Source organism: Fulvia fulva, chromosome 11 (genome assembly GCF_020509005.1).
Source record: "Fulvia fulva chromosome 11, complete sequence".
Classification (NCBI taxonomy): Eukaryota; Fungi; Ascomycota; class Dothideomycetes; order Mycosphaerellales; family Mycosphaerellaceae; genus Fulvia; species Fulvia fulva.
The window spans coordinates 490,866-518,316 of record NC_063022.1 but is presented as its reverse complement, the minus strand read 5'-3'; the positions used below and the strand labels follow the sequence as shown (position 1 = coordinate 518,316).

The following is a 27,451-nucleotide window of genomic DNA, read 5'->3' as shown; positions in this document are numbered from 1 at the left end:
CAACACCCATGGACCTGACGTACTCACGGCCAGGCACAAGGTTCGGCACCCTTGCATCCGACTCGGCATGGTCCGGGCCGAATAATGCTTGCTTGTGAGCACATGCCGACGGACATGGAGTGAAATGCTCAAGGGAGAAGTATGATTTATATACAAGTATGGCAAGATACGACACCGCTTCAAATGGCTACACTAAATTACTGCAAATACTGCCACTGCTCTCAATTCCCCGCCCCAGCAAGACCCATGGTAGGAGTTCTCAACACCTCTCCTGATATCTTCGTCACAGACATCGCTGTAGCTTCATGACCTCCCATCACACGATCAGCATACGTTGGCGTCCTCCACGGAGGCGGCGCAGATCTCCTGCCACGGCTTGTCGGTAGTGGTGGTATAACCTCAGTCTCCTGCTCCGGAGTACCTCGCTTCGCGTACGACGATATGATCGACTCAGACAACGATCGCAGCGTCTCCTGGCGCTGTAAATTGCTCACCCTTTGCACTGATCCAGTGTTCGGACTTGGGGTTCTCGATTGCGGAGGAGGCTTTGGGAGCTTTTTATGCTTGCCGAGAGGTGTGATAGGTCTGAGAGGACTTGCCATGTTAGGAGCAGGAGTCGGGGTCATTGAGGCGGTCAATAGCGCAGATGCAGTCAGAGAGGCGACAGTGGAGGGAGGTGTCCCTGGCGGGCCGGCATGCAATATTCCCAGACCTGCTGAGTGATCGAGGTTGTCGTGCCTGGCGATGTTTCCTGCCGGGGCACTGTCGTTCCTGCGGCCACAGCCGCACATCTTGCTACTAACAGTCACATCGGACCGTGAGCGCAGGGCGTCGTTGTCGGTCTGCATGATCTTCAAGTCCTTCTTGTATCCGCGAACATCCAGCTTGTACATGATGATTTCTTGGTAGCAATGCTGCAGTTCCTGCTCGAGCTGTTTCATCTTAGCGCTGTTGTCTTCCTTCATCGGTCCTTCTCCACTGGTCTCTTGTGTCGCGAGGTCCAGCTTACGTGCGAGAACAGTGGCGGCTTCATGCTCGATTTGTGGCGTCACTGCTTCTGTCCTGTATGATGTGGATCGGGCCTGTCTTCGGAGTTCGAGGTGTAGAAGTGTATTGTACTGGTCGCACTCCGCCTTCAAAGCTGTCGTTTGCTGCTCATATCTTCTGACGAGCGCTTCGACACTATCACGTGCCGGCAGATTGTAGTGCTCGGTAGTCGATTTTGCCTCCAGTCGCAAGATATGAGCGTCCTTCTCTGCTACTAGCTGTCGAAGTTGAATCAATTCCTGCAGGTCGCTCTCGTCTCCGGGCGTGTATCGGCACCAAAGTGCTGTGTCTGCCTCGGTCCCAATGAAGGTATCACCGCGTCCACGAAGATCTTGACCAGAGTCTTCTGGAATCGTGCTCTGCTCGCACCTGAGAACGTTGCGCTCTTTGACAAGGACCCGCTCACGTCCTCTCAGCTTATCCACTTGCTCGCACGCTTCGTAGAAGCCTTGGAGAACGTCAATTCGCTCCATGTTCGATGCCGTGAGGCTGGCTTCCAAGCGCTGCGTGCGGGCTTTCATGATCTTCTCATTTTCCTTGGCTTTCCGCACGATGTCCTTGAGTTGTGCGATGCGACGATCATTCTTCGCAGCTATGTCACGAAGGCCATCACGCTCGCCACGCACATCGCCAAGATCTGCTTGCGATCTGCGGCACAAACTCAGCTTCCGCTTTAAAGCCTCCATCTCTGCGGCCATCTCAGATGAGGTTCGTTTTTGGTGTTCCAGAGACTGCTCGAAAGACTTGAGCGATGGCGTGGCGCTCGTGTCTGAATAGACAGTGCCGCTGTTTCTACCTGAAGGGCGGTTCGTATCAAGAGTCAAATGCTTTTTGGCACCGTCATTGTGCGCCTGCGGGACCTGCGATGTCTGACGTTGGGCCTCCAACAGTTTTATGTAGGCAAGGTGAGAAGCGATTTCGTTGTCGTGCGCTGCCTTCAGAGACGTCAGGTGCGCTTCATGGGAAGCTCTCATGGCGACAATGCGCTCCAACCCATCTTGAGACTGCAATGCTTGGCCTTGCGGCTCCAACTTTGAGTCCTTGCGTGTGCGCTGTGCTTGGACCGCAGGTTGACGCTCACCAGTGTGAGGGTCCATGTTGAACCACGACATGTGTTCCGAATCATTGTGCCACTCCGATTTGTGGTCCATGCTCCATCTTCTATCTTTCGGACGCTCAAGATCTGGTGCCACAAGTGTTTCGCCACTCAGATTCATCTTCAAAGGCGTCCTGGTCTTGGGCGGCGGAACATGTTCGTATGTCTGCGGCGGCGCATTGAGTAATTGAGGATTGCTTGTATTTCGATCGAAGCCGTGTGGGGGATACACCGGCAGCTTATAGCTGATATCCTGGGGACTGCTATGAGGGCGGATGATCGACTGCCCGATAGTGGTGTTATGTTGAGCACGATATGCGTCCAGAGACTGACGTGTGGCAGACTGTGTCCATATAGGTGTAGACCCTTCGAGCTCCACGGGTTCTTTGTAGGGCGCCTCGACCAGTGGTGTAGAAGGTGCCGTACGGGACCGAGGACGACCGTACATTGGCTTCAGGCAGGCCGAATGCTGCTGTGCAGACAGCAGATGGGCACTAAGCTGAGGACTGTTGAGACAGTCACTCATGACAGCCATCAGGTTCGTTGCTGATTTGATAGCGGCATCGTGAAGTGCGATAGTGTCGTTCGATCGACTGCTGCTCCTTGATTGAGGCTCAACGCCCTGATGGAATTGTAATGGCAACGGCTTCCGAGTCATCTTGGAGCCCTGCTACGATTAGCAATTGACCACTTGTTTCATCACACGACTTACCCTTCGGCCTCGGCCGTGCTCCATGCCACGGGTGGTGAAGTCTGCAGGCAGTGATGGAAGTCCGTTGAGATCGTGCTTCCTGTCTCTCGAACCATTCCACGTCCAGAACTTAGACATGGTCGTCGAGCTACATTGTTGGAAGTCAGCAGCTCTTGTTAGCGATCCGGTGGAACGTGTAAGCTAGTTTGCAACTAAGCAGGGTGCAAGAAGAGAAGATGCCCGGATGGGGTACACGGAGTAGAAGACATCGAGCAAGTGGCGCTGCAGCAGGTCCCACATCTGCGATGCAGATGGTTCGCATGTGTTAGACCGACTTTAGTACGGTACTGCTCAATCTCACCGTGCATGATGCCGGGTCGTCAGCACACTGGGCGCCGTGGCGGCAGTGATATGGGGGCCGGCAAGCGTGCTTGGGAACTCTGACTTCAGCCGAATGGTGCTCGGTTGTTGTTCATGAAGTGCGGGATGATGATGAAACGACTACTCGCGCCTGTTCGGATACATGTTCCTTCGCAGGCGCAGATGGTATGTTTTGCTACGCGCCGGATATTGAGCGGCGCGTCAGGACATGCAGTTGGTGGTCGAGCGTGCCATCGATCGTGACATGGATGCAATCAGCAGTCTGGCCATCAATCTCTCCGATGCAGGCAGTTTATGCATATCAGATTCTGTGAGTGTGTAGGGCCGTGAAAGAGGAAGAAAGGAAGGTGAAAGGAAGAGCCAGGATGTTGTCGTGTGGCGCTGCACCAGCCACACCGCCACAGCGCTCTTGGCAAATTTCTCGCCATCGACACAACTCCGGCCAAAGACACACCTATTCTGGCGGTGATTGACGGTGTACAGTTCCCTTGGCAGCGGTGAGCAGTCACGCAGATACTGACTGTGTCAACTGTCACACCCAGGCCTCACATCTGGCTGCAAGATCCTGCGTAAGCGCATAACTCAGTTCCTCCGCCTCACGTGCTTGTGTCTCGGGTTCCAGCAGTCACGTTATCGGAGCCCGTATACGATGGACTCGAGGGAGCGGCGTTACAGCCGTGAAGACGACAGCTCAGACGCCGGTCGTCGTGATCGGAAATTCGGCGGCAGCTCTCGCGACTCTGACAGAAGGCGTGAGGGCAGACATGACAGAAGTCCGACAGACAGGGAGAGATCCCATCGCCACAGAGACCCCGATAGGGAGGAAGAAGGTCGCAGTCGGCGGAAAGGCTACATTCGAAGGGACAGGGACAGGTCCGCGGATGAAGCATCAGATGGAGTACGAGAGTCAAAGCGAGACAGGAGACGCCGTTCTCGATCGCGCTCACGAGATCGCCGAGAGCGCCGTCGGTCTAGATCACCACCAGCAAAGAAGCGAAGATCAAGATCACGCTCGCCTATGAAAAGATCTAAGGGACCTCTTCCATCGCAAGACGAGTCTTTCCGTGGCGAAGTCGCACCAGGCGAAGCTCCACCACCAGAAAAGCAAAAGCCCAACTTCAAGCCTACTGGTCTGCTTGCCAAAGAAGCCAACACTGTGGCAGGTACCAACACAGTGCTAAAGTACCACGAACCGCCTGAAGCCCGGAAGCCACCGACCAAAGAAGCTTGGCGAATGTACGTCTTCAAAGGGAAAGACTTGGTCGACACAATCTACTTGCACCAGAAGAGTGCATGGCTTATTGGTCGTGACGAGAAAGTAACAGACTTGCATCTGGAGCACCCCACCATTTCGAAGCAGCATGCCGTTATACAATTCAGGCACAGGACGACTACGAATGAGTACGGCGACAAGTCGAACAAGGTCAAGCCGTATTTGATCGACTTGGACAGCACGAAGGGGACGACGCTGAATGGGAAGAAGCTCGAGGGCAGCCGGTACATGGAGCTTTTAGATCAGGATGTGGTCACTTTTGGTGGCAGCGAAAGGGAGTATGTGATGATGCTTCCTTCGGCTGAGAAGTGATAGACATCTACTTATGGCGAAAGGAATGAGTGATGCATCAATTGCTCTGATCTTGCTGGCACACCCCGAGATGAGCCTAGCGATCCAAGGAGCTGCCAACATAAAGATCATCGCATCAGCATGCACGTATCATATCCGAATGAGGAATATTGTATGCTCAAGCTCCATCGCCGCCTCGGCCTTCCAATCCATCGATAGGCGCGAACTATCGAAGGACGTTCAGGTTCACTTTGAGACGACGACTCAGCTCAAGCGCGACCGCATCAGGCAACTGCACTCAGGCATTGCAGTGCCGACCGTCATCAATCTAAGCAACAGCGCAACCTCGCTACGATCATGAAAAGATCGCACGAAAGTGTTACGCCAGCTGCTGTGCGGTATTGGACAGCTACTTAGGAGCTCTGCATCTCTTTTCGCCGTCCGTCCCGCCTCTTCCGAAGCGTTTGTGTCAACGTACAATCCGCTTCTGCGATTGAGAGTGGCTTGCCTTGCTTCACGACAGCTTCAACCCCTGCTCACTTCTCATATCGCTGACTGATCCCGTGTCGTCGTCAGTCTGATCTTCCGTGCAACACGACTTCGAGGAAGAGGATCTCGAAAGAAGTGTGCCTGCTATCCGACAGAAGATCTGGCGTCTCGTACCCATGAGACCCTTTCACATTGCGTCGCCTTCAACCCGTGTATGTTGTGGAAGAGAAGGCGAGGAAGTTCTGCTGGCGTAATATATAAAGGGAATGGAGCTCTTGAGTCACTAAACTTTATCCTCAAGCTCAGCTGGTCAGCAAGCAGCGAAACTCATTACGCCGGAACCGATTCGTCCCTGGGAACGAGCCAAGCACAAACACGCAGACCAGTCAACTGATCCCACCTCTCCCACCCTAGAACCACGCAACACGTATCATCCCAACCACCGCAGAGAACACTCGCTCGCGAGACACACCACCAAGAACATGTCCCCCTTCAGCATCACCGTCCGATGCCACGCCTACAAAAGTTCTCCCGCGCAGACGTTGACTTCCGGTGATGGCATATACAAGATCACCTGTACATCACCGGCGCTACAGTTATGTACCAGGAGTACATTCAGCACACCAAACTCAAGGAGCTACTATCATTATCGGAACAAAATCTCGCGCTGCAGCGAAAGATCACGAAGGAGGCGGAAGCTCGACTAGCTAGGATTCGCAACGAGAATCAGAATCAGCGCGACATGTCTGCGGATATGGGTATTACGGCGACATCTAGCAAGGACAAGGAGCGATCTGAGGCGTAGGACGCATGGGAGATCCGACAGTTGTGTGCTTCTGAGCAGAAGACATTCACTCCCCTCACTCTCCATAATCTGAAATGGAATCCACTCTACTTTATCTAACGCATCTCCCATTCCTCTCCAGTCCTTGCCCCTTTCATACCTCACACCTCCCACCATCCAGTTCCCCCGAACACCGCTCGTTCCCACCTCATCCACAGCCTCACACTGATGAAGATCACAACACCAGGCCTGCTTCTGACACGCCTGATCCTTATCACACTATCTGAAATTACGACATCATCGTGACCGGCGTAGCGAGGCGCGAGACTATACGAATTTCACCAAGTCGAAAGGGCATTGATAAGGCACTCGGGTAGAACGCGAGTGATAAGGTGGACTCTGAAGGGAAAGCTGGTTGTGGGACATGTTCTCGAAGCGAAGCGGAACATCCACCGCTTTGCGAAAATATGTCGCAGAAAGAGGAGCAGAACCATATTGCTGGCATCAAGACGCACCTTGCGCTCTACAGGTTCTCTCGAGTATTCTAATCACCAGTATAGCCAAGCGCGGTGAGCTCCTTCCTCACTTGCTCCTCTGTGCCGATCTTGAGCACTTGCGTACCTTCCAGCTTCTCACCGCCCGCCTGCCTCATCTTGAGGTCGTCGATAGCGCGTAGCTTCTTCAGCAGCGAGCGAGTCTTCTTCTCCTGCGGTGACTGATTGTCCGGGCTCTTAACCTCGATAGCAGGGGCAGGAGCTTGCTGTGCAGCGGGTGCACCTGCCGGAGCGCCATTGGCCGTCTGCTTAGGAAGCGACGTGTGGACACTGACAGGTGGTCCACGCTGACGGCTCCCATCGCGGCGACGTGATTGTGGACGCGAGTTCTGGTTGCCGCCGCCGCGTCCGTTGACGCCGTTAGCGTTCGCATTGGAGCGGCTGCGTGGTCGGTCACGGTTGCCTTGTTGACCCTCACCGTTCTGGGTAGGTGCGAGTCCGTCAGCCTTGGCTTCAGCATCCTTAGCCTTCTTAGCCTCTCTCTTCTTCTTGTTCTTCAGGGCCGCCTTGCTCAGGTTCTCGTCGCCCTCGGTGAGACTGACACCGCCGCCAGGGGCCGCACCAGGTGGTAGGTCACCAGCAACGGTCTCGGCGCCAGGCACTTCACGTCGTCGAGGACGAGCGCCAAAGGTAAGCGGTCCTTCTTGTTTGCCCGACATCATCTCTCTCACAAACGCAGCGCCTCCTTCATCCTCACGCTTGAACGCTAGCGGCGTAGCAGTGCCACGCGCACCGGGGGGACGGTACGCGCCAGCTGGCTTCGAGGGCGTCTTGGCCTTGCCTAGAAACTCCAAGGCAGAAGTGTGTGGAGTCGGCACTGGATGCAGCGGATTCTCCAATGGGTGCTGCAACGTCGACTGTGGTCGCCAAATAACGTGATACAGCTCAGTCATGTCTTCGTTGTACATCAAGCCACCACCAACATGCCAGATACGAATACCGTTGTCGACACGGAGTCGTGGGCTCGTCGTCGCGGTAAGGATGTGCTTGCCATCAGGGCTCCAATCGCAGGTTGAGGTATTGCTAGCTTCGATCGTGCACACCTTCTCGTAGTTCTTCTCCAAGTCGTAGATGTCCATCTGGCCAGCCAAGTTTCCAAAGCCGGCAACAAGAACAAAGCGACCATGTGGAGAGAAGAGGATAGTGTTGCGGGGGCCCAAGTTGAAGCTGTGCTGTGGGATGGCACGCTGGTTGAAGATGGTGGTCTTCGCAGGCATGAAGCCGTAGACGACACCGAACTCTTTCGAGTTGGGTGACCACGACACATCATGGATAGGTCCCTCCTTGTCCAGCGTGATCCTGGAGTCGAAGCCTCCGTTGGCACTCAAGATGTACATGTTCGTCTCTCCGTAGTAACTCTTGTTGCTCTTGTCGACCTCAGTCTGGGCCAGCACGATCAGACTGGTGCCTTCTTGGTTCCACTTCAGCTGCACCTTGTCGCCCTTGAAGAACGTCTTCTGTGAAACGATGGTATTGAAGTCGGGCACGTTGTAGACCCTGACAGCTGCTGGCTGACCATTGCGCTCTGGGATGAAGACAGCAACTGAATGCTTCTTGCCCGGAGAGAGCGCAAAGTCGGCCACACCTTCGACGCGCAGCTTGTTCCAAACCGTGCTCATGTCCTGGCTCTGGAAGAACTGCACTTCGTTGGTGACGGTACGAGCGCAGAGCTGCTCGTCAGGGGTGTATTGCAAGTTCCAGCCAGTCTGCCTCTTCTGCACAAATTGTCCTACCACTGCTCTTTCACCGCGTTCGCCCGCGTTGTCGTCGATGGTGCGCCATACTTTGAGGTTCTTGGTCGCGTTGCCCTCTGCGTCCTTGGTGGGCTGTTGCCAAGTTATGATGAACGTACCAGCTGGCGAGAAGCCTAGTTCGTAGACGTTCTGTGCCGGCAGAGTGGTCACTACATGTCCGACGGAGGCATCCACTACGCTGACATTGTCCGGCGATGCCCATGCAAAGTAGCGGCCATCTGGGGAGTATGTACAGCAGCGGAGGTTGCCATCGGGGCGCTGGAAGCCCGGGAGAGGCTCGTAGACCGGGGCAGCATCGAAGACACCGATGTGCTTGGAAGTGCGGTCTGCAGTAATGTTAGCACAGAAGCTGGTAATGGGCGTGCGGATGGGTCGTACAAGCAAGCTGAGTCGGCGCAGCCATGGTAGTCAACAGCGCGTCACGCGTCTGTCACTGTATACTGACGAGAAGGGGCTGCAGCGCTGTTGGGTGGTGCTGTATGCTGATACTTGTCTCGTAGCAGGTCTCGGGCGGTTCTTTGTTGCGCTTTTATGGACTGGTGGTGTAATTGGCCAGGCAGGTGAAGACTCGCGCGTGACTGAGTTGAATAGCTAAATCCACCTCAGTAGTGTATATTGACACGAATAGTCAGCTGGACGCAGCAAACAGAAGAGTTGCAGGTTGAGGATGGACCTTGAGGAATCGAGAAGAAAGTCGGCGGCTTCTGGAAAACAGCGTCAATCGCAGCTCTGCCAAGCTCAGCCGCCAATTAAGGTTCAGCGTGAGCGATCATCCGGCCCGTGGGGCGGTAAAGTTTAGTCGGACACCGTCAATATTTCATGGGTTCATTAAGAAGTGGTGAATGTAGGTATACATATATATACAACGCTGTGCTCAGATCTGGCCTTCCTGTTAGACACAGTAGAGCGCCCACATCGTTTCCTGAGCGCCACGATAGCACGACCGTCTACAGCAATGACTCCCGAGCTGCAAGCTGTGGCGCGCGTCTCGCTTTCAGCACGATTCAGAGTGTCAATGTCATCCTCTTCGACAGTTGAGAGAGGCAGCTTTAGTCATTGCGGTCAATGCATGTTGTTCATTCGTTCCATTCCATCTCTTCACCAGATCTTCCACCACGGTTTCCCATTGTTCCCACTCGGTGCCGCCATGTTCAACGCCGCAAACTGCGCATCCTGCTCCTTCTCCTTGGCCTGCCGTCTCTCTTCCCTCATCGCCTCCTTCCTCTGCTCCCTCGCCTTCTTCTCCATCTCCTTCTTATTCAAAATCTCCACAGCCCTCATCATCCCCTCCTTCTCCGCCTGCCGTTTATACATGCAGGTCTGATACATGATTCCCGCTCCGACGCAGAATGTCCCAACTGCCCAGTTGCAGGCTTTGAAGATTGGGGCTGCAAGTTATCAGGGTTAGCGTTGACGTTTTCCATTTTCCGTCTCATCGTGTCCCAATAACACAACATGGGCCTTGAGACATACCTCCGAAGATCGCCCTGACTCCGCCTGTCGCAAAGCCTCCCCCAATTCCCGTCAAAAGCGCGTCCCTTACGCAAGGCCGTTTATGTATCTCCGTTATAGGCTGCCCAACATGCAACGCATTATACAGATTCACCTCGGGAGTCTCTCCACCTGCTGTGTGCTGTGTCCCTCCAGGCATCATGTTCGCGTTCTCGGGTGGTTTGTATGGCATGGTCTTGCCATTTTGGACTTGCCATTGTTGGCCTTCGAAGGGTTTGTTCTCGGGGTGAGCGGTGAGAGCTTCGCAGGAGAGGTCCTCTTGGATGGCGCCCTTGGGCTGACCGTTTGGCTGCCGGGTATCGTCGGCCATGGTTGGTGTGGGAGAAGGAGTGGAAGATGTTTGAGTCGATGATCATATGAAAGTCCAGGTGCGGATAGAGCCGAAGATGCTTGCAGGGCTGAGCCGAGCGGGCCGCATTGTGCCGAGGAGAGCAATTGGGAAGGCGTGACTAATGTCTCAGGTAGAGATAACATCTTGACTTCACCTCTTGACTTGAAGGCTTCATCTCCGTCGACGTTCTGTACACACACGAGCAGAGCAGGCAATATCTGGTCGTTTGCTTGGTCTTCTCTCGCTGCAGTCAGAACCATGGTCAGACGGAAACCTGTCGCTGGGCTCGACGACTACCGCATCAGACGGATGCTCCCGGTGCCCCTTCATGGACCTCTGGATGTCAGATCCCAAGACATCGTCGAGACAAGAAGCCTCTTCTCCAATGGTCTCTTGATCTTTGTCGCTCTCTGGGCATGCTCGGTCTATGCGTAAACATGGAGCCGTACTAAGTGCAAACAATACACCACACTTTTCCTTTCCATATGCTTCCGGCCTTCGTACCGCTGCTCTCGAGCATCTACTGCCGGTGTGGGACGGCGGAGAGTCATGTCGTCCCAGCTCAACAGGTTCCTACTTCACTAGCCCAGCACAGCCGCGCAGTTTGGGCCATCATCTCAGCTTGCTGGGAGGCGTGAGCAGGCCGACTGCCGTCTTCCTTGTCGCCATGACTTGGAGTGGATCCCGGAAGGCCTTCGGTCCGAACTACGAAGACGCTTCATCGAGTCACACATCATGCCCCATTAAACCTTTACAAACGGACCGCTCCCCTGGTACTACCTCGTGTTCGTGGGTAAGGAAGGCTCTGAGTTGGCCCACCACTTTTTGCATTACCAGAGGTCAACCCACTTGATGCGTCACTACCCCAGTAGCTTCTGCAGTCTGTTGATACTTCCTTCGAGAGCATTACGGCTTTATTTGGAGGCTCACGGTTGATGGTGCTCGGAAAGCGATGCCATGATCCCAAGTGAGAAAGCAAGTACTTAACGTCGCAAATCAAGCACCACGAAGCACCGCGCACGCCGACCGCGCACACCTGTCCACGTTCTTGCTTGAAATAAGCACCTGTAAGCAAGATGATCGACAACACTAACAGTCGGCACAGAAAATGGGGTGTTCCTGTCGATCACTCGGTCCGCTATTTTCAAGCTCGTACATTATCTCCTCGCCCTGCCGGACATGGGCGGACTTAGCAGACTTCCACGAACGTTGGTCAACCTCATCCTTCCGGAACCATTGGACCATCACCCAACCAACCAGCACCTCATGATACTGTAGATGCAGTGCTTGTGCGCAATGGCCTCGGACTCAAAGATACCGGTTCCACCAGGACAGTCGACAAAGTGAAAGTCATGGACAAAGTGACCCACTGCCAACGAGCTGTACGAGCGCGAACGCAGCGGTTCCTGCCAGACCTGACTCTTCGCTTCCAGGCCCACTTGCTTCGGTCTAGAGATATCATCCGCTGCAATGGGCGGAAGACCCCCGATGAGGCATTGTGACAGACCAACCAGCGTCATCATGGCACCAGAGTCAGCACACCACACTCGAAAACACCGAGCTGTGGACCGTGTTTCGTGCTGTGTACTGACGAATGATACAGCGAGGACAATGTCTGTTCACCGTATGCAATAATGCTGTACGACGAGCTCTCCGACTCCTGCTGTTGAGATTTCCCTCGGACTCGAAATGAGCTCTTCAGTGGTCTGTGTCGTATCCCAGGGCTTGAGCAAGGCATAAAAGCATTGCGGCTCTTCTCTCTTCTGCTCTCTCATCATCCTCAGCAGCTCAATCATACAGCTTCACTCAACTCACATAACGTCAAACCCATACCACATCATCAACATGCAGTTCACCGCCGTCATCTTCGCTGGCCTCGCTGCCATTGCTGCCGCCAACCCAATCGCTGGCAACCAGCCACAGTCATACGGCATCTCCGGTGCTGGCCAGTCTGGTGCCGGCCAATCATCTGAGGGTGATGCTGCAGGCATCTGCACTGCTCTCTACACGCCTCAGTGCTGCCAGGCCAGCATCCTCGGCATTGCTGACCTCGCTTGCACCCCACGTACATGAATTCAATCGGTCGCACGACGGATAAGACACTGACAGATCGCTAGCATCCCTCTCCGTCAACTCCAAGCAGACCCTCGTTGACGACTGTGCCAACACTGGTGCCACTGCTCAGTGCTGTGTCCTGCCAATCGTAAGTACTTTGAGAAGCCTCTCGAGTGGTATTGATGACTGACCCCATTCAGGCTGGCCAGGCTCTCCTCTGCTACGACCTTTAGGTCACAACCAGAACGCAGCTTGCAACATCGCGACACAGTACCTCATTCACACCGAAGATCTTTACAATCTTGCTTCCGCTTTCAATGCCAACGATCAATGGTTCCCGCCCGAAGAAAAACTCAATACAGTGTAAAAGAATGGGCTGGACGTCACGTCAACATGTCAACCATGGCGCCGTATAGCACAGCTGAGACGTGAGGTGCCAAAGCATGATGTCGTGTCGTCCAGCGCAACGAGGTCGGAAGGAGTCGACGGTCCGTGCGAAGCGAAAGTGAAAGTTCTCCAACCTCCTCCATTTCTGACCCTTCAACATGATGTGTACGACGACTCGTGCATTGATGATGCATAGGCTCACAGATGGCAGGCAAGGCTACAGACGCTCACGAAACTAAGATGGACATGGTGCAGGTGCAAGAATCTTGATCCACAGCTTTGCAGCCTGTTGTGCGATGACCACAGCCGCACTGCCAAGTTTGACCATAGACTCCCTCTGTGGCATTACCATGATGCTCCGGAACGACCAGAGACAAAACCACGCTCATGGTATCGATTTCGTATGAATGTGTGCATTGCTCGTCATAGAAGGCTATGATTTAGCGCCCAAATCGGTAAGTTCGAGAGGCTTATGCAGCATATCGAGGAGGCTGGGAACTATAGGACATTGACGCCACAGCTTGATTTTCACCAGCCATGGCCTATCTATACCAAGGACTATGCACTATTGAGTAGATACATATAGAGACAATACTTTCATCAAAGTTGATTCTTATTCTACATCAAGAACAACCACAACAACAGCAACAACCACTCCATCGACAGCACCCAAGCCCGCATCAAACCCTCATCCCACCACCACCCAAAACCCATCAAACCCACCCAACAACACCATCACAATGCGCACCTCAACCCTCACCCTCCTCACAGCAACAGGCGCCCTCACATCCGCCTTTCCCCAAGCATCCAACTACGCCACCTCCGGCACCTCCGCCGGCGTCGTCCCCCTCGGCGACAACTGCGACCCCAACACCTCCACCTGCGCCCTCAACTCCCAATGCTACGCCACAAACTCCATGCTCCAACCGCGCTGCGGAAACTTCCAAGCCGCCTGCACAATCAACGAGCAATGCGCTTTCAACACTTGTAACGTGCAGCAAGGGCTGTGTAATGGGTTCTTGAGTTCCATTGGAGGCTCGACAGCGACATCGATAGGTCCGATGGGTTCGATGGCGGGATATGTGACTACGACTTCAGTTTCGGGATCAGCGACGGGGACGACGACGATTATTTCTACGAAGACTGTAACGGCGACGACGACGGTGCAGGGTGTGAGGAATGGGACGATGACGATGAGGCCGACTGGGAGTGGGGGGTTGAGGCCTACTGGGAGTGCGAGGCCGAGTAGCAGTGTGGTGCCGTATACTGGTGCTGCGGATGGGCTTGAAGCTGGGAGTGTCTCTTTGATTTTGGCCGTGGTGTTCGGGCTTGGGGCTTGGGCTTTGTAGAAGAGTTGTAGTTTGTCGATTTGATGTATCAGCGGGTTAGCGAGGCGTTGGAAGGAAAGGTTGGAAGTATATTCTGATGATGACGTGCAGCTTGCAATGGTTCAAGATGTGATAATGATAATGAGATCGCCCTGAAGGGCATGAAGTACCAGACTTTCGCACTTGATCAACACTCCAGTTCTGCCATTTGACGTTTTGGTGATGCTGCTTACTTCATCGATGATTCAGAAAGTGCACCAGACGGTCCATGATCCTGCGCAACGATTGTTTACGCCTCAGTCACATCCGCTGTCATCTCTTCCTCCTCAGCAATCGCATCACGTACACCACTTCCTCCAGCGGCGAGTGCCAATTCCCATGTCTCTGGCTTGAAAGGCCACTCAAACCAGGCCTTGATGAGGCCCTCCAGCATGTCATCGGACAGTACACGCATTCGCACGTTGTGCGGATTCAGTCGTCCTCCCTTCCTTGGATCAGTGACTGCCGGTACATTCGGCAACAAGTCTTGAGCAGCATTCGCGGCCATTCTGTCGAGAGCCCAGGGTAAAGTTGCTGCTTTGTACATGAACAGATACTTGACCAGATCCTGCGCTGCCTTGGTAGCCTCCAGTTTCGTCGCAATGTCCGGTACTGCCAGATCGCGCGGATGGGGTACGATATCGAGCAGCGCCATGTTAGATCTAGGCCAGAAATCTTCTGTTGATGCCTGCAATGCCTCGTAGGGTCGCCTGTCGTGAGCCAAACTTTGTGGTGAAGAGAAGAATGATATATTGTCGTCTAGCATGAGCTCGATCGGCTGCTGGAGGTTTGGACTGTCCCGCTGGTAGCTAGTGCGCATCGCTTCGTCGAGCTTGATGAGTCGGTCTTTGAGGGCGTCGAAATTCTCACCCTGCTCCCTCATCGCGCAGTAGTGAGCTTCAAGATTGACCATGCACAGAAACAGGTCCAGGATCAATGCAGCGCGCATCTCGCTGCCGTACAAGGCCCCACCAGACATGTCGTACTTGCCCTTTGTGTCACCGCCCAAATGGCGGTTTAATCTCCCTCTGTTTACTTCTCGTTCATCGGTTGGTTGCCATAGACTTTGTGGATATACGATACGCTTGAGGTGATGGTCCAGCGCCGAGTAGAGCTTCTCCGGCCTATAGACACTTCTCGACTCTTTTACTGCAGCGAGTACTGCCTGGCTTCGGCTCTCGAGGTCATCAATGCCTTTCTCAACTTCTACGGAAGAACGGTAGTACACTTCCAATGGTGACTTCAATTTCTTTCGAGATTCCGGTCCAAGATCTTGGGGTTGGAGCTGCGTGCGATGTGTAGGCAGCCGCACACCTGCTTGTTTCATCCTGGCCCGCACCTGCCGAGCACTCTCGATACTGATCCCGTCAGATCTCTCGTTGAGCTTTATATCGGTCTCTCGCATTCCACCTTTGCGATAGTATGTGATTCCCGGTTTGACGCCCACCACCTCGGAGACCTGTGCGCCTAGATTTAGACCTACACTATATCCGGAAACGTACTGATTGCGCTGGGGTATCATGATGCCTTTCTCGTGGTCCGGAATCCACCAGAGCATTCGTGCCAGGCCACCTCTGTGAAGCAATTCGTTGCTGAGAGACGTCCAGATATGATTTTGTACCACATTATGGGCAGTAGATACGACATTGACCACCATCCCCTTTCCCCGGGAAGTCTTCCTCGCAAGATTGCCTGTGATCAGCAGAGATGGATGATTCTGCCGCAATCCAGGATCATCGATCTCACGCTTGGTTAGCTCTGGCAACAAGTCGACAGTATCCAAAAGAGATCTCGTGTTGTCCAGGAACTCTCCCGAGCTTGTGCCACAGAGAGACGAATGCTTGAAAGTGGATCCCGGCTGTTGCAAAAGTGGCTTGATGAAGGTGTCGACATATAATTCCTCTGGTTCCATCAAGACGTGGATTTTTGGTTTGAGGAGATGATGAAGCTTCTTGCTCCACATACAGAGACCAGGATTAATGTCGATTATGGTACAGCCTTTGTAAGGCTTCAAGGTTGGAGCCAGATATTGAAGCACGTCGTCTGAGTTGATCATTAGCTATTGGCTCCAGAACGGGGAAATGTGAGCAGTTCCATACCGCACAGCTTCTCGCTAACGATGTCTGTTCTCGGGCCATGGCCGTATGCGTCGACAGGCTCTTGCCTCGCTCGACCTGATTTGCCTTTGATGACTTTCCTGTATGCTCCGTAACCACCAAATGTCTGGGCAAGAGCAGTGGTCACGGGGTTGTTCGGATCGATGAAGCGTCTTACCGCGCCCGACTTGCCGGTCATGAACGAAGACAACGATAAGAAGATGAGCAGGTCAAGAAGGGAATGATGGAAAGGAGATGGCAGTCGTCGAAAGATTTGATGGACCAGGGCACGTCAGCCACACCTGCAGTGTGGCGCAACAGCAGGGATACGAAACCTTGTCTAGCCGCTCGGCGTGGCATCAACGTCAACGTCAGGCAGCGACGATGAGCATGACAACACCTTCTGACACGATATATATAAGAGGTCATCACTTCCGACAGATTGCCATCTCACGAACACCTTGAGACTTGTGCTGGCTGCGACATGGAGCCCATGGCCTGATCGCGACCAAGAAGACCACCCACCCAATCGGAGAGATCGGCACAGCACACGCAACAAACAACTTCTACCACGTTGGCGGGCTCTGAACTGTTCCCATCACTATGGCGCTTTCACGCCATCATGCTGCCTTCTCGAAGCCGCGGACGGTCGAAGAGATCGTGCGTGAAGCTCAGAACTTTGACTTCAATACTGGGCGTTCCATGCAGCAATGGCTCCGCTCGGCAAAGATGTTGCTGACAGAAGCCTCAATCTGCGAGGAGGAAGGCAACTACCAGACCGCATATCTGTACATATACCGACATTGCGAACTTGTCCTCCAAAAGCTTCCCGAGCATCCGGACTATCGCGACCCTCGGTACAAGCACGAACTCGCCCACGCTAGGAAAGCGGTACAGAAAGGTCTCGTCAAGCTCGAACAATGGAAGCCGAGAATCACTCAGAACTATCAACGCTATGTCAAGGCTATGGAACGACGAAATGCCGAACGGCAAAGAGCTCAGAAAGAGTTCAACCAAGGGACCTCGCAGTATCCGTCGTACAATGACTCTCGGAGAGGATCTCGACAATCACTTGATAGTGCACCACCCAGCCCTACGCAAACAGTCAGTGTGTTGAATGATCGAAATTTTGCCGTGGAGCTTGCACATCGAGAGATACGAAGGAGAGATGCCACTCGCACGTCTACGAAACAGGCGGGCATTTCACCTGGCACGGTTGCCTCGAGACGCCAGGGCATTGTCGGTCGTGAGTATGGAGATGAGGGTTACGATAAGAACGGGGTACGAGAAGCTGCGAGTCACCTCGAACGGCCAACAACTCAAGACCGGGATGAACCGCGCGCATGGCGGCGTCCACATTCTTCATACTTCTACCCAAGCGTTCCACTTAAGGAGGAGAGGATAGACTGGAATCGTCCTCCGCCAGTCGCACCAGAGTCTAGACATGCATTGCCACCAGCGAGACCTGCTAAAGAGGCTCTGTACGACCAGCAAACTTCTGAGCTTGCAAGTGGGCCACCTAGAGTGCCCCCAAGGCCTCGATACGACAGTCCCACCATGTCAGCATCGGATCGCAGCTTTGAACAACAACCCCAGCTTCCCTCGAAATACACTTTCGAACCATCGGCGTACACAGAAGCTGGCGAGCCTCTACGGACAGTGATTCTGCCACCGGCACTGCGCAATGCATTCCTCAACCTGGCTCACCCAAATACAGCCAGAAACATGGAGACATGTGGCATCCTTGGTGCTACCGTCATCTCCAACGCTCTATTCATCACACATCTCATTGTTCCGGATCAGACGAGCACCTCCGATACGTGCGATACTACCGAGGCTGGTGACAATGCTCTGTTCGACTACTGCGATAGCAAGAACCTCCTCGTCTGTGGCTGGATACACACACATCCCTCGCAATCCTGCTTCCTTTCGTCTAGAGACTTGCACACTAGCTCAGGCTATCAAGTCATGCTACCGGAAGCTATTGCAATTGTGTGCGCCCCCAGGCACATGCCCGACTGGGGTGTCTTCAGGCTGACGGACCCGCCCGGTCTGCCTCACGTACTAGACTGCAAACAGAGTGGACTCTTCCACCCACATACTGAGAACAATTTGTACACGGATGCACTACGGCCTGGCCATGTGATGGAAGGCCCGTTGGAGTTCGAGGTCGTGGATCTCAGAACTCCATGAGTTGTGCTATCAACTGCATCCAGCCTGTACCTCAGAAAGGTGAGGTTGGGCTGAAGAAGGGTAGGAAGCTATCAGTGGTATCTTCAGATGCACGAGGTATAATGTCGCAGATCGCTCCAAACCGGATCGCCGGCGCCGCTTCTCTCACACTCATCGCTCTCACCAAGCATAGTCTTCGCGACCAGTCCTCTTTGCATCTTGCCAACCGGTGTCTTCGGTATCTCCGTCACGAAGAACACTTTCTTCGGCACCTTGGCCTGCAACAGTCTCTCACCCACATAAGCCTTGAGCTCCTTCTCGCCCAAATCAGCACCACTCTTCAGAATGACAGCAGCACCAACATCTTCCCCATACATCTCATCTGGCATCGCAAACGCCACACCCTCTTCAACATCCGGATGCTGATTAATAACATTATCAATCTCCACCGGACTAATCTTCTCTCCTCCTTTATTCACCAATTCCTTGATCCTCCCCGTCAAAACCACAAACCCATCCTCCATCACCTTCCCCTGATCCCCAGTCCTGAAGAACCCTCGACTGGTAAAACTCTTCGCATTCGCTTCCTCATTGTCCATATACCCCGCCATAACATTCTCACCCTTAATACACACCTCCCCAATCTCCCCCACCGCCACCTCGCTCCCCCCATCATCCAGAATCTTCAAATTTACCCTAGTAGGCTTCCCCACACTGCCCTCCCTCGTCCCTGCAGCATCAACAGGATTACTACAAACCTGATGCGCCGCCTCCGTCATCGCATAAGCCTCCACGACCGGACACCCATACCTCTCCCCCAACTGCTTCGCCAACCCGCCCTCAAGTCTACTGGAACAACTCCTCACGAACCTGAAACCCGGCTTCTCCTTCATCGGCATTTGCGCCGCTAGGCGATGCAGGGTTGGGGTCCCGGTATACCACGTCGCCCCATGCGTAACAGCGTCTCGAAGGAAGGACGCGGTTTTGGGGGTGAAGATTACAGCGCCGCCCGACGCAAGGGGCGAGGAGAGGCCGGCTACGAGGCCGTGGATGTGGAAGAGGGGCATTATCACTGGCGCGCGGTCGGAGGGGCTTAAGGAGTAGTGGGAGATGATGCTATCGATGGAGCGGGAGATGTTCGCGTGCGTGAGGGGCACTGCTTTGGGTTTTCCGGTTGTGCCAGAGGTGTGGAGGACTAGGCTATGTCTGAGGGTGCGGGTTCGTTGGGTGTGGTAGAGGTTGATGGGGTTTCTTTGTGGTCTTTTTCGAGAGTAATTGAGACTTTGCCATCGGTGACGGAAGCTGTGGCAATACGGAGACCTGCATTGTGGGCAGCGGTGTAGGCTGCTGTCTTTTTGGCAAGGTCTTCTGGTGAGATGACGAGGACTTCAGCACCGAAATCTTGGAGGTAGGAGGCGAGTTCTGGTTCCTTGAGGCCGTGGTTGAGGGGTGCTATGGTAGCGGAGTTGAGGGTCAGGGCCAGGAAGGAGGTGGTGAAGACGTGTTGGTTTGTGAGGACTATGGAGGCTTTGGCGCCTTTTTCGATGCTGTTGGCGGACAGGCTTTGCTGGAGGTTGTGGACGTTGTTGGCAAGGGAGTTGTGGGAGGGTCGTCGTTCGAGGGGTGGAGTCAGTTTAGGAGTGTGTTCTTGGAACTCATGGTGTTCGTTGTAGTCGTTGTGAGTCTGAGGTCCGGGGAACAGGAAAGGGGGCTGCTTTAGAGAGGTGAAGGTTGAAGCTCAAGCTGATCGATATGGCTTTCATCCACCGCAGGTACATCCTGCATGATGCCGTCAGACGTCCACGAGACGGGCACCAGTCGGCTGGGCCGTGGACTACTCTAGTCTGGAAGATCTCTTGGTCGTCGGATTGACTACTGCACGAACCGCGTGGGCGAGAGTGTGGTTCCCGCATGCGGCAATTCGAGGCTCGACTGTGTGTCTGCGGCGACTGTGCTCATGCATAGCAGACGCTCGAGCATTTGTCTACTCGAGGTTTGCTGTCTAAACAGATGGGAAAATAGAGCTACTCTAGAAGATCGAGACGGACCACTATCCACTACACCTGCCCAAAGTAATCCTTCTTCGACGTCTTCATTACTTGTGGTGTCCACTCTGGGCTACTGACCGCTCCAGGGCTCAAAATCTCCATACCTTCAATCATCTCGAAAGCTCCTGGTGTATGAATGCTGGTAATCCTGCGAGTAGCAGTACCTGCCCGACTCTCGGCGGCCGTAGCCATCTCTCGCAGTCTCGGGTTGGCGTAGATCACAAAAATAGAGAAGGTTCTAGAATCTGGCCAGATCAAGGTCATCCTTTGCTCCGAAGATCAACGCGCCAAGTTACAGGACTTCACATCCGTCAATTTGATCTCTGTTACGCCCAAATTGGTGTACGAGCTCAAGAAATCTTTGAGAGAGGAACAGTTCTCGGCTCCAGCATTCTCAGCAGAGTCCCTGGCATACCTCATGCATACCAGCGGCTCGACGGGTCAACCAAAGGGTGTTGTGGTCTCGCATCGCGCCATATCAACTTCTGCCAATGCCATGTCGCGCTATTTTGAGATGTCCCCATCCGTACGGACCCTCCAATTCAACGCTTTCACATTCGACGTGTTCATGGCGGATATGTGGGTTACACTCGCACATGGTGGCAGGATATGCATGCCCACGGATGAAGAACGGTTCGGTCTGAATGAGTTCATTCTAGTAGAGCGCTGCAATTTCGCTTCCATCACACCTAGCATAGCGGCCACGATCGATCCAGACATACCCAGAGAGCATTTCCGCCGGCTGGCGACGATCGGAGAGGCCGTGAAGCCGGAGTTCATGAAGAGGTTTGCACCTGCTAAGGACGAAGGGAATGACTTTGTGCTCTGCGACACTTGGGGTCCTACCGAAGCCAGCGTCATGAACACTGGTACGCAGCCCATAACGTTGGAAGCAGACGGTCAGACGCTTTCGCAGCGAGCTGGGGACATCGGTCTGCCAGTCGGCTGTGCTATGTTCATTGTCTCTGCAAATGATCCGAATAAGCTTGCCCCTGCATACGCCCCAGGAGAAATCGCGATCCTAGGACTAACCTTGGCTAGCGGATATTGGGCCGACGAAGGGAAGACGCGAGAAGTGTTCAAGACCGATCTCGAATGGGCCAAGGACCCTAGGTGGATCAAGCTTTATGGTGAGAATGTGATGAGATGGGTGTATTTGACAGGGGATATAGATACAGTGAAAAGGGGGATGATTCTATTGTCTTCATGTATAGGAAAGGTGGATACATGAAGGTCAATGGTCTACGTATCGATCCTGGCGAGGTGGAGGCTGCGGTTGCCGAGACTGGCTGGTCGTACGACGAAGACAGGAAAGATAAGATGCTCTCTTGGAGCACCAACGTGGTCAGTGTGCTGGAGCATAGTGTTGGCGAAAAGGAACAGCAGATGCGGGTGTGCTTTGTTGCAGAGAGTGAAGCGCAAGGAAAGCCTGGAGCAGGATGTGCAAAGCTAAAGTTGAGTGCCGAACACACCGAGCTAGTTCAACGTGTTGCGAAGGGCCTCGAGGATTTGGTGCCAGGGTACATGGTTCCAGGGGCGTTCGTACTGGTTGATAGGATACCCTACAGAACCAGCCTGAAGATGGATCGAAAAGCTCTCCTTGGGGTCCTGGACGGCATGGATTGGAACGATATTGTGAAGGACTATGCTGTGGATATACAGGCCTGATTTAGCACCCTCATGTTTTCTCAGCAGAGTAGGGACTTCTCGCCCTCAACTGTGGTCCGAACTTCCACAGCAATATAGGTGCTGGCCATCCAGTCACGATAGCAATAAGCGCCAATGTCGTTGTTCCCCAACCATAATCCAATGTTTCATACAGCTGATTTGCGAACAGCGGAAACACAGTCCCGAAAATCGACCTCAAGATCGTGGCCGCGGCGAAAGCAGATGCTGTGTATGTCGTGTACGTGTCAATAAGATACGTTTGCAGACACTGGAAGCTAGCAAAGGTCCCTGCCGCATAGATCGCTACTCCAATATCTACCACGATCCAGTGTACGCGATATTGTGATGTCCAGGCGTAGATGAGCAGGCCTATGGGCATGAGTGTTGCTCCGAGTGTCATCATGGGTAGCCTGTACTCGGGCACAGCACGTCCGTCATTTTTGGACTTTAGGTGCTTGTAGATCTTGTCGTTGAGGCGTGCGGAGACTTGGGTGCCGAAGGTGTATCCAATGCCTAAGGCGATGTAGTTCAAGCTGCCAATACCGATGGAAAATCCATAGCGCTCGGTCCATAGTGATGACAAGGTCGACAGCACCAAGAAGGTGACGCCGAAGAGATATGCCAGATAAAGACACCGTGCTTGGACGATCACCTGGGTGAAGAGCAACTTCAGTGGACGTGTCAAAGCCAGCCGTAGTCTGGATGCGAGCGTCTTTCCTTCGTCGTGGACATCTTGAAGAGTGTAGAGATTCTTGTTCCCAGTCTGCTTCATGAGTCGTGTCTTCTTGCGCTCCAAGATGTTTGGTGCCCAGCTCTCGTCCAAAAACACCAAACCTGCTAGCTGGATAACTACATCCGCGATACTCGTCGCCCAGAATGACCACCTCCACATGAAGTACTCCGTGATGAAAGCGCCGATAATGGGCCCAACAGCCGGTCCGAGCAACGGCATAAGGTTGTAAATCGAAACGGCCAGTCCTCTTTGCTCTGGTGCAAAGCAATCTGCAATGATACCACCTTCGATCCCCAACGATGTAGAGCCGCCTATGCCAGCAAAGAGCCTAAGCACAGTCGTCTGAGCCTGAGTCTGCGCGAAGCCAGACGCCAGGTTGAAGACGAGATATATCAATGTTCCTAGCTGGAGGACGATAACGCGGCCGTACACTTCTGACAAAGGACTTGTGATGATTGGTCCTATTACCCAGCCAAGGAGGAAGATCGAGAGCATCAACGCAGAACCAGTCTGGTTTTGAATATTGAACTCGATCCGTAGCTCTGGTAAGGCTGGGGCGATCATGGTCGAGGTCATTGGGCTCAAGAAGGCGTATAGCGAGACTGTGGTTACAACAAGCCATTTCTTCCTCAGCGGCCAGTTCTTCGGGTTTGAAGGGTCTTCCGGTCCACCAAAAGTTATCTGAGATGGGACGGTCAGCACGCAAATCATGCATATTCCATCAGCTCAGGATCTTACCAGGTTATCGTCCTTGTGCTCGTCTTCCGGTGACGGAGGGGCTTTCTCATGACACGATATTGCCAGCTGACGGCTCGAGGTCGACCTTCTTCCGATCGGTTTTACATAGATACCGACGTTTATGCGTCAATGTGGAGTTGACTTCACTGATACTTCCTTCGTCAAGGTGCCTCCTCGGAAATGCCTCATAGCGAAGTATCAATCATGGCCCAGAAAGACCGAGAGCAGCAATATCCATCGAGCAGAGCATCATAGTTCAAGGGTGTCACCGCACATCGGAACGGCTAACGCATAAGTTGTCGATCATGCGCTATACAATAGCATGCACCACCAAACTCTATCTCTTGTGGCGTATTCGCCGCTTCAGGCAAGACCAGCATGCTGCATTCCGGGCAACCGGCGAAGTGTCTACTGATATCCTGCAAGTGACCTGAACCATCGAATAGTTGGAAAAAAGTGCCGATGCCGTGATGGTGGGCATCTGTGCATAATGGTGAGCACGTAGATGTCGTATCGTAGTGTTGGATGAGAAGTATTTTACTTGGGCCCATGGATGAACGACATGATCACTGCAGTCCCGCTCTGCTACTGACACGGATGTTCGACCAACGAACACTCAACATCAGTCTGCTTCATGATCAAGCTTCCTGCTTTAGAACCAAATGCATTGATGAGAAGTCCTGATGTGGCAACATCTGCGTTCACGGCATCTGCTGTCGTTCCCTGGCACCAGTCTTTCAGAGCATCCACCAGTTTGACCCATCTCAATGGTTCACGCAGAATACGCATGACTGCGGCTGCTATGAGTGATCCGAAATTCCCTTGCAACTCCTCGCCCGAGCCGAAAATAACGGGAGCGGTGCACTTTTTGGCAGCTGATTCGGGCGTGACATCGGCTAGAAGCGATTGCACTGCTCTACCAGAGAACAGATGCGGATCATGGTATAGACCATACAACGGGAGCTCTTTCAACTCGAAATTCTTGAACGCTGGAGAGCTTCGCATATGGGCTAGTGAGGTTGGCGTACCACTGACAGTGACCCCTCGCGGGGCGAAGGCGGTGATGAAAGGTAGCAGTTTGGTGCAGTCTGACTCTTGTTGCTCACAGTAGGAGCGTACAGTGTCGGCGGCACCGGGGCCAATCACTGCAGTAGCCCAGCTCTGTTCTCGTAGGTCGAATGAGGTGGCATCTGAGAGAGAGACCTCATCTGTGAGAGCTCCCGTTCGAAACGCAATGCCTACGGCTTCTGATCCCAGTTTCTGGAGGTCCGCAATAGTGCGGCTACAGCCCACTGCGGCAGCGGCCAGCCCACCTGTGGAGCGCGCTTGATCGGCTGCCTTTGCAGCCCAGAGCTCGTCCACGTCCTGGGCCAGCATGAAGCTCGCCAGCTGGAGCAGACATGCCAAAGCCATTTCCAGTGCAATGCAGCGGCGTGTGTTGCCACCATTGTCTTGCTCCCAGCCAAGCAGACCTTCGAGGGTGTTTATCTCAGCTTCTATATTATCTCCTGTCCGACCAGGCAGCTTCGTAGTCTCGTAGCAGATTTTATCGTGGGCCTTCAAGAGAAAGGAGTCCAGTGCTGAGCTGTGCGTCGTTCGCTCAAGCAGGTTTTTCAGATGCGGCTGCAGCACGAATGTTTGATCGCCAAACAGGAAGAGCTGCTTCTGTATCTGGTTGTGGTCCATCCTGAGTAATCACATTTAGCCAAATGTATGTTGTTCGAGCTTAATGCATGTCAGTAGAGTAAAGACCTGATCAACAGCAGTTATGACGCGTGCTTGGCAGCCCATGGTGTTGGTCGAGATGTCCGAGCCACAAAGACCTCTTATGCGCGTAGTGCAACATAGCAGCTGCCGATTCGGTGCTGCTGAGTGTTGATAGATATCGTTGTGGAAGGAAGAATGATGAAGCAGAGGAAGGAGAGAAGTGAATACATATCCTTGCAGGGTGCGGGATGACCCGCGCTGGTTTCAATCTAGTCTACTGTTGCGTTCTTTCTTGGCTCCTTTCCTGTTCATCACGACTACCACCTTATCTCATTCGTTCCATGTTTCCAGCCACTCATGCCACTTAGTCCTTGTTGCATGCTGCCGGATGGCTTGGAGGCTTGCGCCATACCCGAAGCAAGCTGCATTGCGCAAAGATCATGGCAAGGATCCATCTTCACACGATCCTCTTGGTCCCTGAGACCGTACATCTGGCTCGATATATGTGCGTCTATCCCACCATGGTCATGATTGACTTACAGCGCTGTCGCGTCTTACACCTGCGGCTTGGGTCTCATCGGATGTCCACACGCAAAAGTCCTTCTCTTCGTCTGACTCTGGGCACGAACTGGTGTGCCGCCTTTCGAGGATTCACCACAGTGTTCCCAGTCCCAACTACGACGGTGCCTGGAGCCGCAGTAATTCTCGCTCAGCAACAGACTCCTAGTACCAAGGCCTCATGTCTTCTTCTACCTCAAAGTCGACTCTTCTGCACCCGTGGCTCCGGCTTCGCCCAAGGCTTCCCATCCCAACTCCTCAAAGTCTTCTCAACACCTACATCGAGCTTCTGCTTCTCCGGCAGGTCCTTCCGCATCCAAGTACCCACGACTTCATTCCTCCGCTTCAGGTATCTATCAACCTCCACCCGTAGCCAGGACGCTATCGCTTCTGCCGTTCCATCCATATTGGTCATAGGCATAAAGTGGCCGCCAGGAACCGTCACCGAAGCGACCTTCCCAACCGCTGCTCCGCCACTACCTCCTGGCGCCGTGCCGGTCAAGTTCTGTCGCTCCTCGATCTCGTTTGTCCGGCATACACGCGATCCCTCTCCACAGACGAATAGGGCGCATGGACGGAGACTTGGGAGCAGGTTCCATGCTTGTCGTGGGTATGGGTTATAGACCGGGCCAGTCAAAGGCGCCTTCGGGTCGACATCAGGATGTACAGCACGCTGTGCGTCAGAGAGCTCGCCAGAGACGCCCATGTGCCCGACGTTAGGCCTCGTCAATGAGGTAATTTCAGCATGCTTTGTGTTTGTTGGCTTGATCTTGCGGTTGGGTATAGCAACAGTTGGCGAATCGTGGAAAGCCGTTTCGATATGGCGCTGCAAGGCTTGCTTGCTCCATCCTTCGAAAACAGGACTCTTGCGAATAGCCTGCTCCGCCTGCTCCCTAGTGTCATATGTCTCGACTCGGCCAAGAGCATAATTCACCATCGCACCTAATGACGGTGAATAGTTGAGACTAATGGGAGAGTCCATCATGACAACAGCATCGAACAGATTCGGATGCAAGTGTGATGTGCCAATTGCTTGAACTCCACCCATCGAGTGTCCGATCGCCACGAGAGACTTCTTTATGTGCTTGCGGAAAGTGTTAGTCATTGCCAGAACATCTCGCGAATGATCGAACCAGCTGGGATCGTTACCGAGCGTTTCGTCACTTAGCAGAGCACTGGTACCCTGAGCTGCTTGATCCGCGATCCAGATACTGCTTGGGACAAGACCTTGGCGCTCTTTGAGGTTGCGATAAAGAGTTTCGAAGAAGGGCTCGTATGCCTTCTTCTGAATGGCATTGGCATGGTATGCTATGATCGTCATATCGCCGGCGGCGCTGCCATTGTCGACTTCATGAGGTGTGTAGCTCTTCGCGTGCAGCCAGACGACATCTTCCTGGTTCGATGCTAACGCTCTTGGATATTCCCGGATGTGCTGTCCTTCAAAGGTGTGTTCTCTGATCACAAATGGGCCAGCCATAATGTCTCTTCAGGTCTCGCCGAAGTTCGTGAAGTTGGTGATAAACCAGAAATCGACAGGTAAGCTCCATCATCACTGGGACTGATATGCACAACGTGCGGTCTGCAAGACAGCGTGCACAGATCTATACAATGCCTACTAAAGGTAAGCCTACCTTTCTGCTGGGAGCGTATTGCCGTACGGATCTATCCGACATTGGTTGCATTATCTTGTTCTGGTCACGACCCTGTCAATCTTAGTAC

At 53.5% G+C, this 27,451-nt stretch overlaps 14 protein-coding genes across 14 annotated transcripts; 6 read left to right on the top strand and 8 right to left on the bottom strand.

Annotated features, from left to right (window-relative positions):
* Nucleotides 1-221: 221 nt before the first annotated feature.
* CLAFUR5_12676 (uncharacterized protein) lies at nt 222-2,972 on the bottom strand (the record flags this gene model as incomplete). Its single annotated transcript, XM_047911824.1, has 2 exons — nt 222-2,810; nt 2,856-2,972. The coding sequence occupies 2 exons, from the start codon at nt 2,970-2,972 to the stop codon at nt 222-224; spliced, it is 2,706 nt and encodes a 901-aa protein (XP_047767688.1).
* Nucleotides 2,973-3,864: 892 nt separating this feature from the next.
* CLAFUR5_12675 (Smad nuclear-interacting protein 1) lies at nt 3,865-4,800 on the top strand (the record flags this gene model as incomplete). The annotated part of the gene is made up of 1 exon (XM_047911823.1): nt 3,865-4,800. The coding sequence occupies one exon, from the start codon at nt 3,865-3,867 to the stop codon at nt 4,798-4,800; it is 936 nt and encodes a 311-aa protein (XP_047767691.1).
* Nucleotides 4,801-5,866: 1,066 nt separating this feature from the next.
* Nucleotides 5,867-6,073, top strand: CLAFUR5_12674 (uncharacterized protein; the record flags this gene model as incomplete). Its single annotated transcript, XM_047911822.1, has 1 exon — nt 5,867-6,073. One exon carries the CDS (start codon nt 5,867-5,869, stop codon nt 6,071-6,073), a length of 207 nt encoding a protein of 68 aa, XP_047767690.1.
* Nucleotides 6,074-6,596: 523 nt separating this feature from the next.
* On the bottom strand, nt 6,597-8,763 carry CLAFUR5_12673 (Eukaryotic translation initiation factor 2A; the record flags this gene model as incomplete). The annotated part of the gene is made up of 2 exons (XM_047911821.1): nt 6,597-8,686; nt 8,739-8,763. 2 exons carry the CDS (start codon nt 8,761-8,763, stop codon nt 6,597-6,599), a joined length of 2,115 nt encoding a protein of 704 aa, XP_047767685.1.
* A 695-nt stretch (nt 8,764-9,458) lies between these two features.
* CLAFUR5_12672 (uncharacterized protein) lies at nt 9,459-10,182 on the bottom strand (the record flags this gene model as incomplete). The annotated part of the gene is made up of 2 exons (XM_047911820.1): nt 9,459-9,748; nt 9,834-10,182. The coding sequence occupies 2 exons, from the start codon at nt 10,180-10,182 to the stop codon at nt 9,459-9,461; spliced, it is 639 nt and encodes a 212-aa protein (XP_047767684.1).
* Nucleotides 10,183-12,048: 1,866 nt separating this feature from the next.
* On the top strand, nt 12,049-12,491 carry CLAFUR5_12671 (uncharacterized protein; the record flags this gene model as incomplete). Its single annotated transcript, XM_047911819.1, has 3 exons — nt 12,049-12,268; nt 12,321-12,406; nt 12,459-12,491. The coding sequence occupies 3 exons, from the start codon at nt 12,049-12,051 to the stop codon at nt 12,489-12,491; spliced, it is 339 nt and encodes a 112-aa protein (XP_047767687.1).
* An 894-nt stretch (nt 12,492-13,385) lies between these two features.
* Nucleotides 13,386-13,994, top strand: CLAFUR5_12670 (uncharacterized protein; the record flags this gene model as incomplete). Its single annotated transcript, XM_047911818.1, has 1 exon — nt 13,386-13,994. The coding sequence occupies one exon, from the start codon at nt 13,386-13,388 to the stop codon at nt 13,992-13,994; it is 609 nt and encodes a 202-aa protein (XP_047767686.1).
* A 268-nt stretch (nt 13,995-14,262) lies between these two features.
* CLAFUR5_12669 (uncharacterized protein) lies at nt 14,263-16,307 on the bottom strand (the record flags this gene model as incomplete). The annotated part of the gene is made up of 2 exons (XM_047911817.1): nt 14,263-16,055; nt 16,112-16,307. The coding sequence occupies 2 exons, from the start codon at nt 16,305-16,307 to the stop codon at nt 14,263-14,265; spliced, it is 1,989 nt and encodes a 662-aa protein (XP_047768105.1).
* A 404-nt stretch (nt 16,308-16,711) lies between these two features.
* CLAFUR5_12668 (AMSH-like protease sst2) lies at nt 16,712-18,301 on the top strand (the record flags this gene model as incomplete). Its single annotated transcript, XM_047911816.1, has 1 exon — nt 16,712-18,301. One exon carries the CDS (start codon nt 16,712-16,714, stop codon nt 18,299-18,301), a length of 1,590 nt encoding a protein of 529 aa, XP_047768106.1.
* Nucleotides 18,302-18,384: 83 nt separating this feature from the next.
* CLAFUR5_12667 (Oxalate--CoA ligase) lies at nt 18,385-19,347 on the bottom strand (the record flags this gene model as incomplete). Its single annotated transcript, XM_047911815.1, has 1 exon — nt 18,385-19,347. One exon carries the CDS (start codon nt 19,345-19,347, stop codon nt 18,385-18,387), a length of 963 nt encoding a protein of 320 aa, XP_047767780.1.
* Nucleotides 19,348-19,475: 128 nt separating this feature from the next.
* Nucleotides 19,476-20,065, bottom strand: CLAFUR5_12666 (uncharacterized protein; the record flags this gene model as incomplete). Its single annotated transcript, XM_047911814.1, has 2 exons — nt 19,476-19,991; nt 20,057-20,065. 2 exons carry the CDS (start codon nt 20,063-20,065, stop codon nt 19,476-19,478), a joined length of 525 nt encoding a protein of 174 aa, XP_047767781.1.
* A 759-nt stretch (nt 20,066-20,824) lies between these two features.
* CLAFUR5_12665 (Nonribosomal peptide synthetase gloA) lies at nt 20,825-21,996 on the top strand (the record flags this gene model as incomplete). The annotated part of the gene is made up of 2 exons (XM_047911813.1): nt 20,825-21,478; nt 21,514-21,996. The coding sequence occupies 2 exons, from the start codon at nt 20,825-20,827 to the stop codon at nt 21,994-21,996; spliced, it is 1,137 nt and encodes a 378-aa protein (XP_047767779.1).
* Nucleotides 21,997-22,006: 10 nt separating this feature from the next.
* CLAFUR5_12664 (Efflux pump vrtL) lies at nt 22,007-25,153 on the bottom strand (the record flags this gene model as incomplete). Its single annotated transcript, XM_047911812.1, has 4 exons — nt 22,007-23,410; nt 23,468-23,508; nt 23,784-23,948; nt 24,061-25,153. The coding sequence occupies 4 exons, from the start codon at nt 25,151-25,153 to the stop codon at nt 22,007-22,009; spliced, it is 2,703 nt and encodes a 900-aa protein (XP_047767979.1).
* Nucleotides 25,154-25,928: 775 nt separating this feature from the next.
* CLAFUR5_12663 (Type I acyl-CoA thioesterase) lies at nt 25,929-27,209 on the bottom strand (the record flags this gene model as incomplete). The annotated part of the gene is made up of 1 exon (XM_047911811.1): nt 25,929-27,209. One exon carries the CDS (start codon nt 27,207-27,209, stop codon nt 25,929-25,931), a length of 1,281 nt encoding a protein of 426 aa, XP_047767776.1.
* Nucleotides 27,210-27,451: the final 242 nt, after the last annotated feature.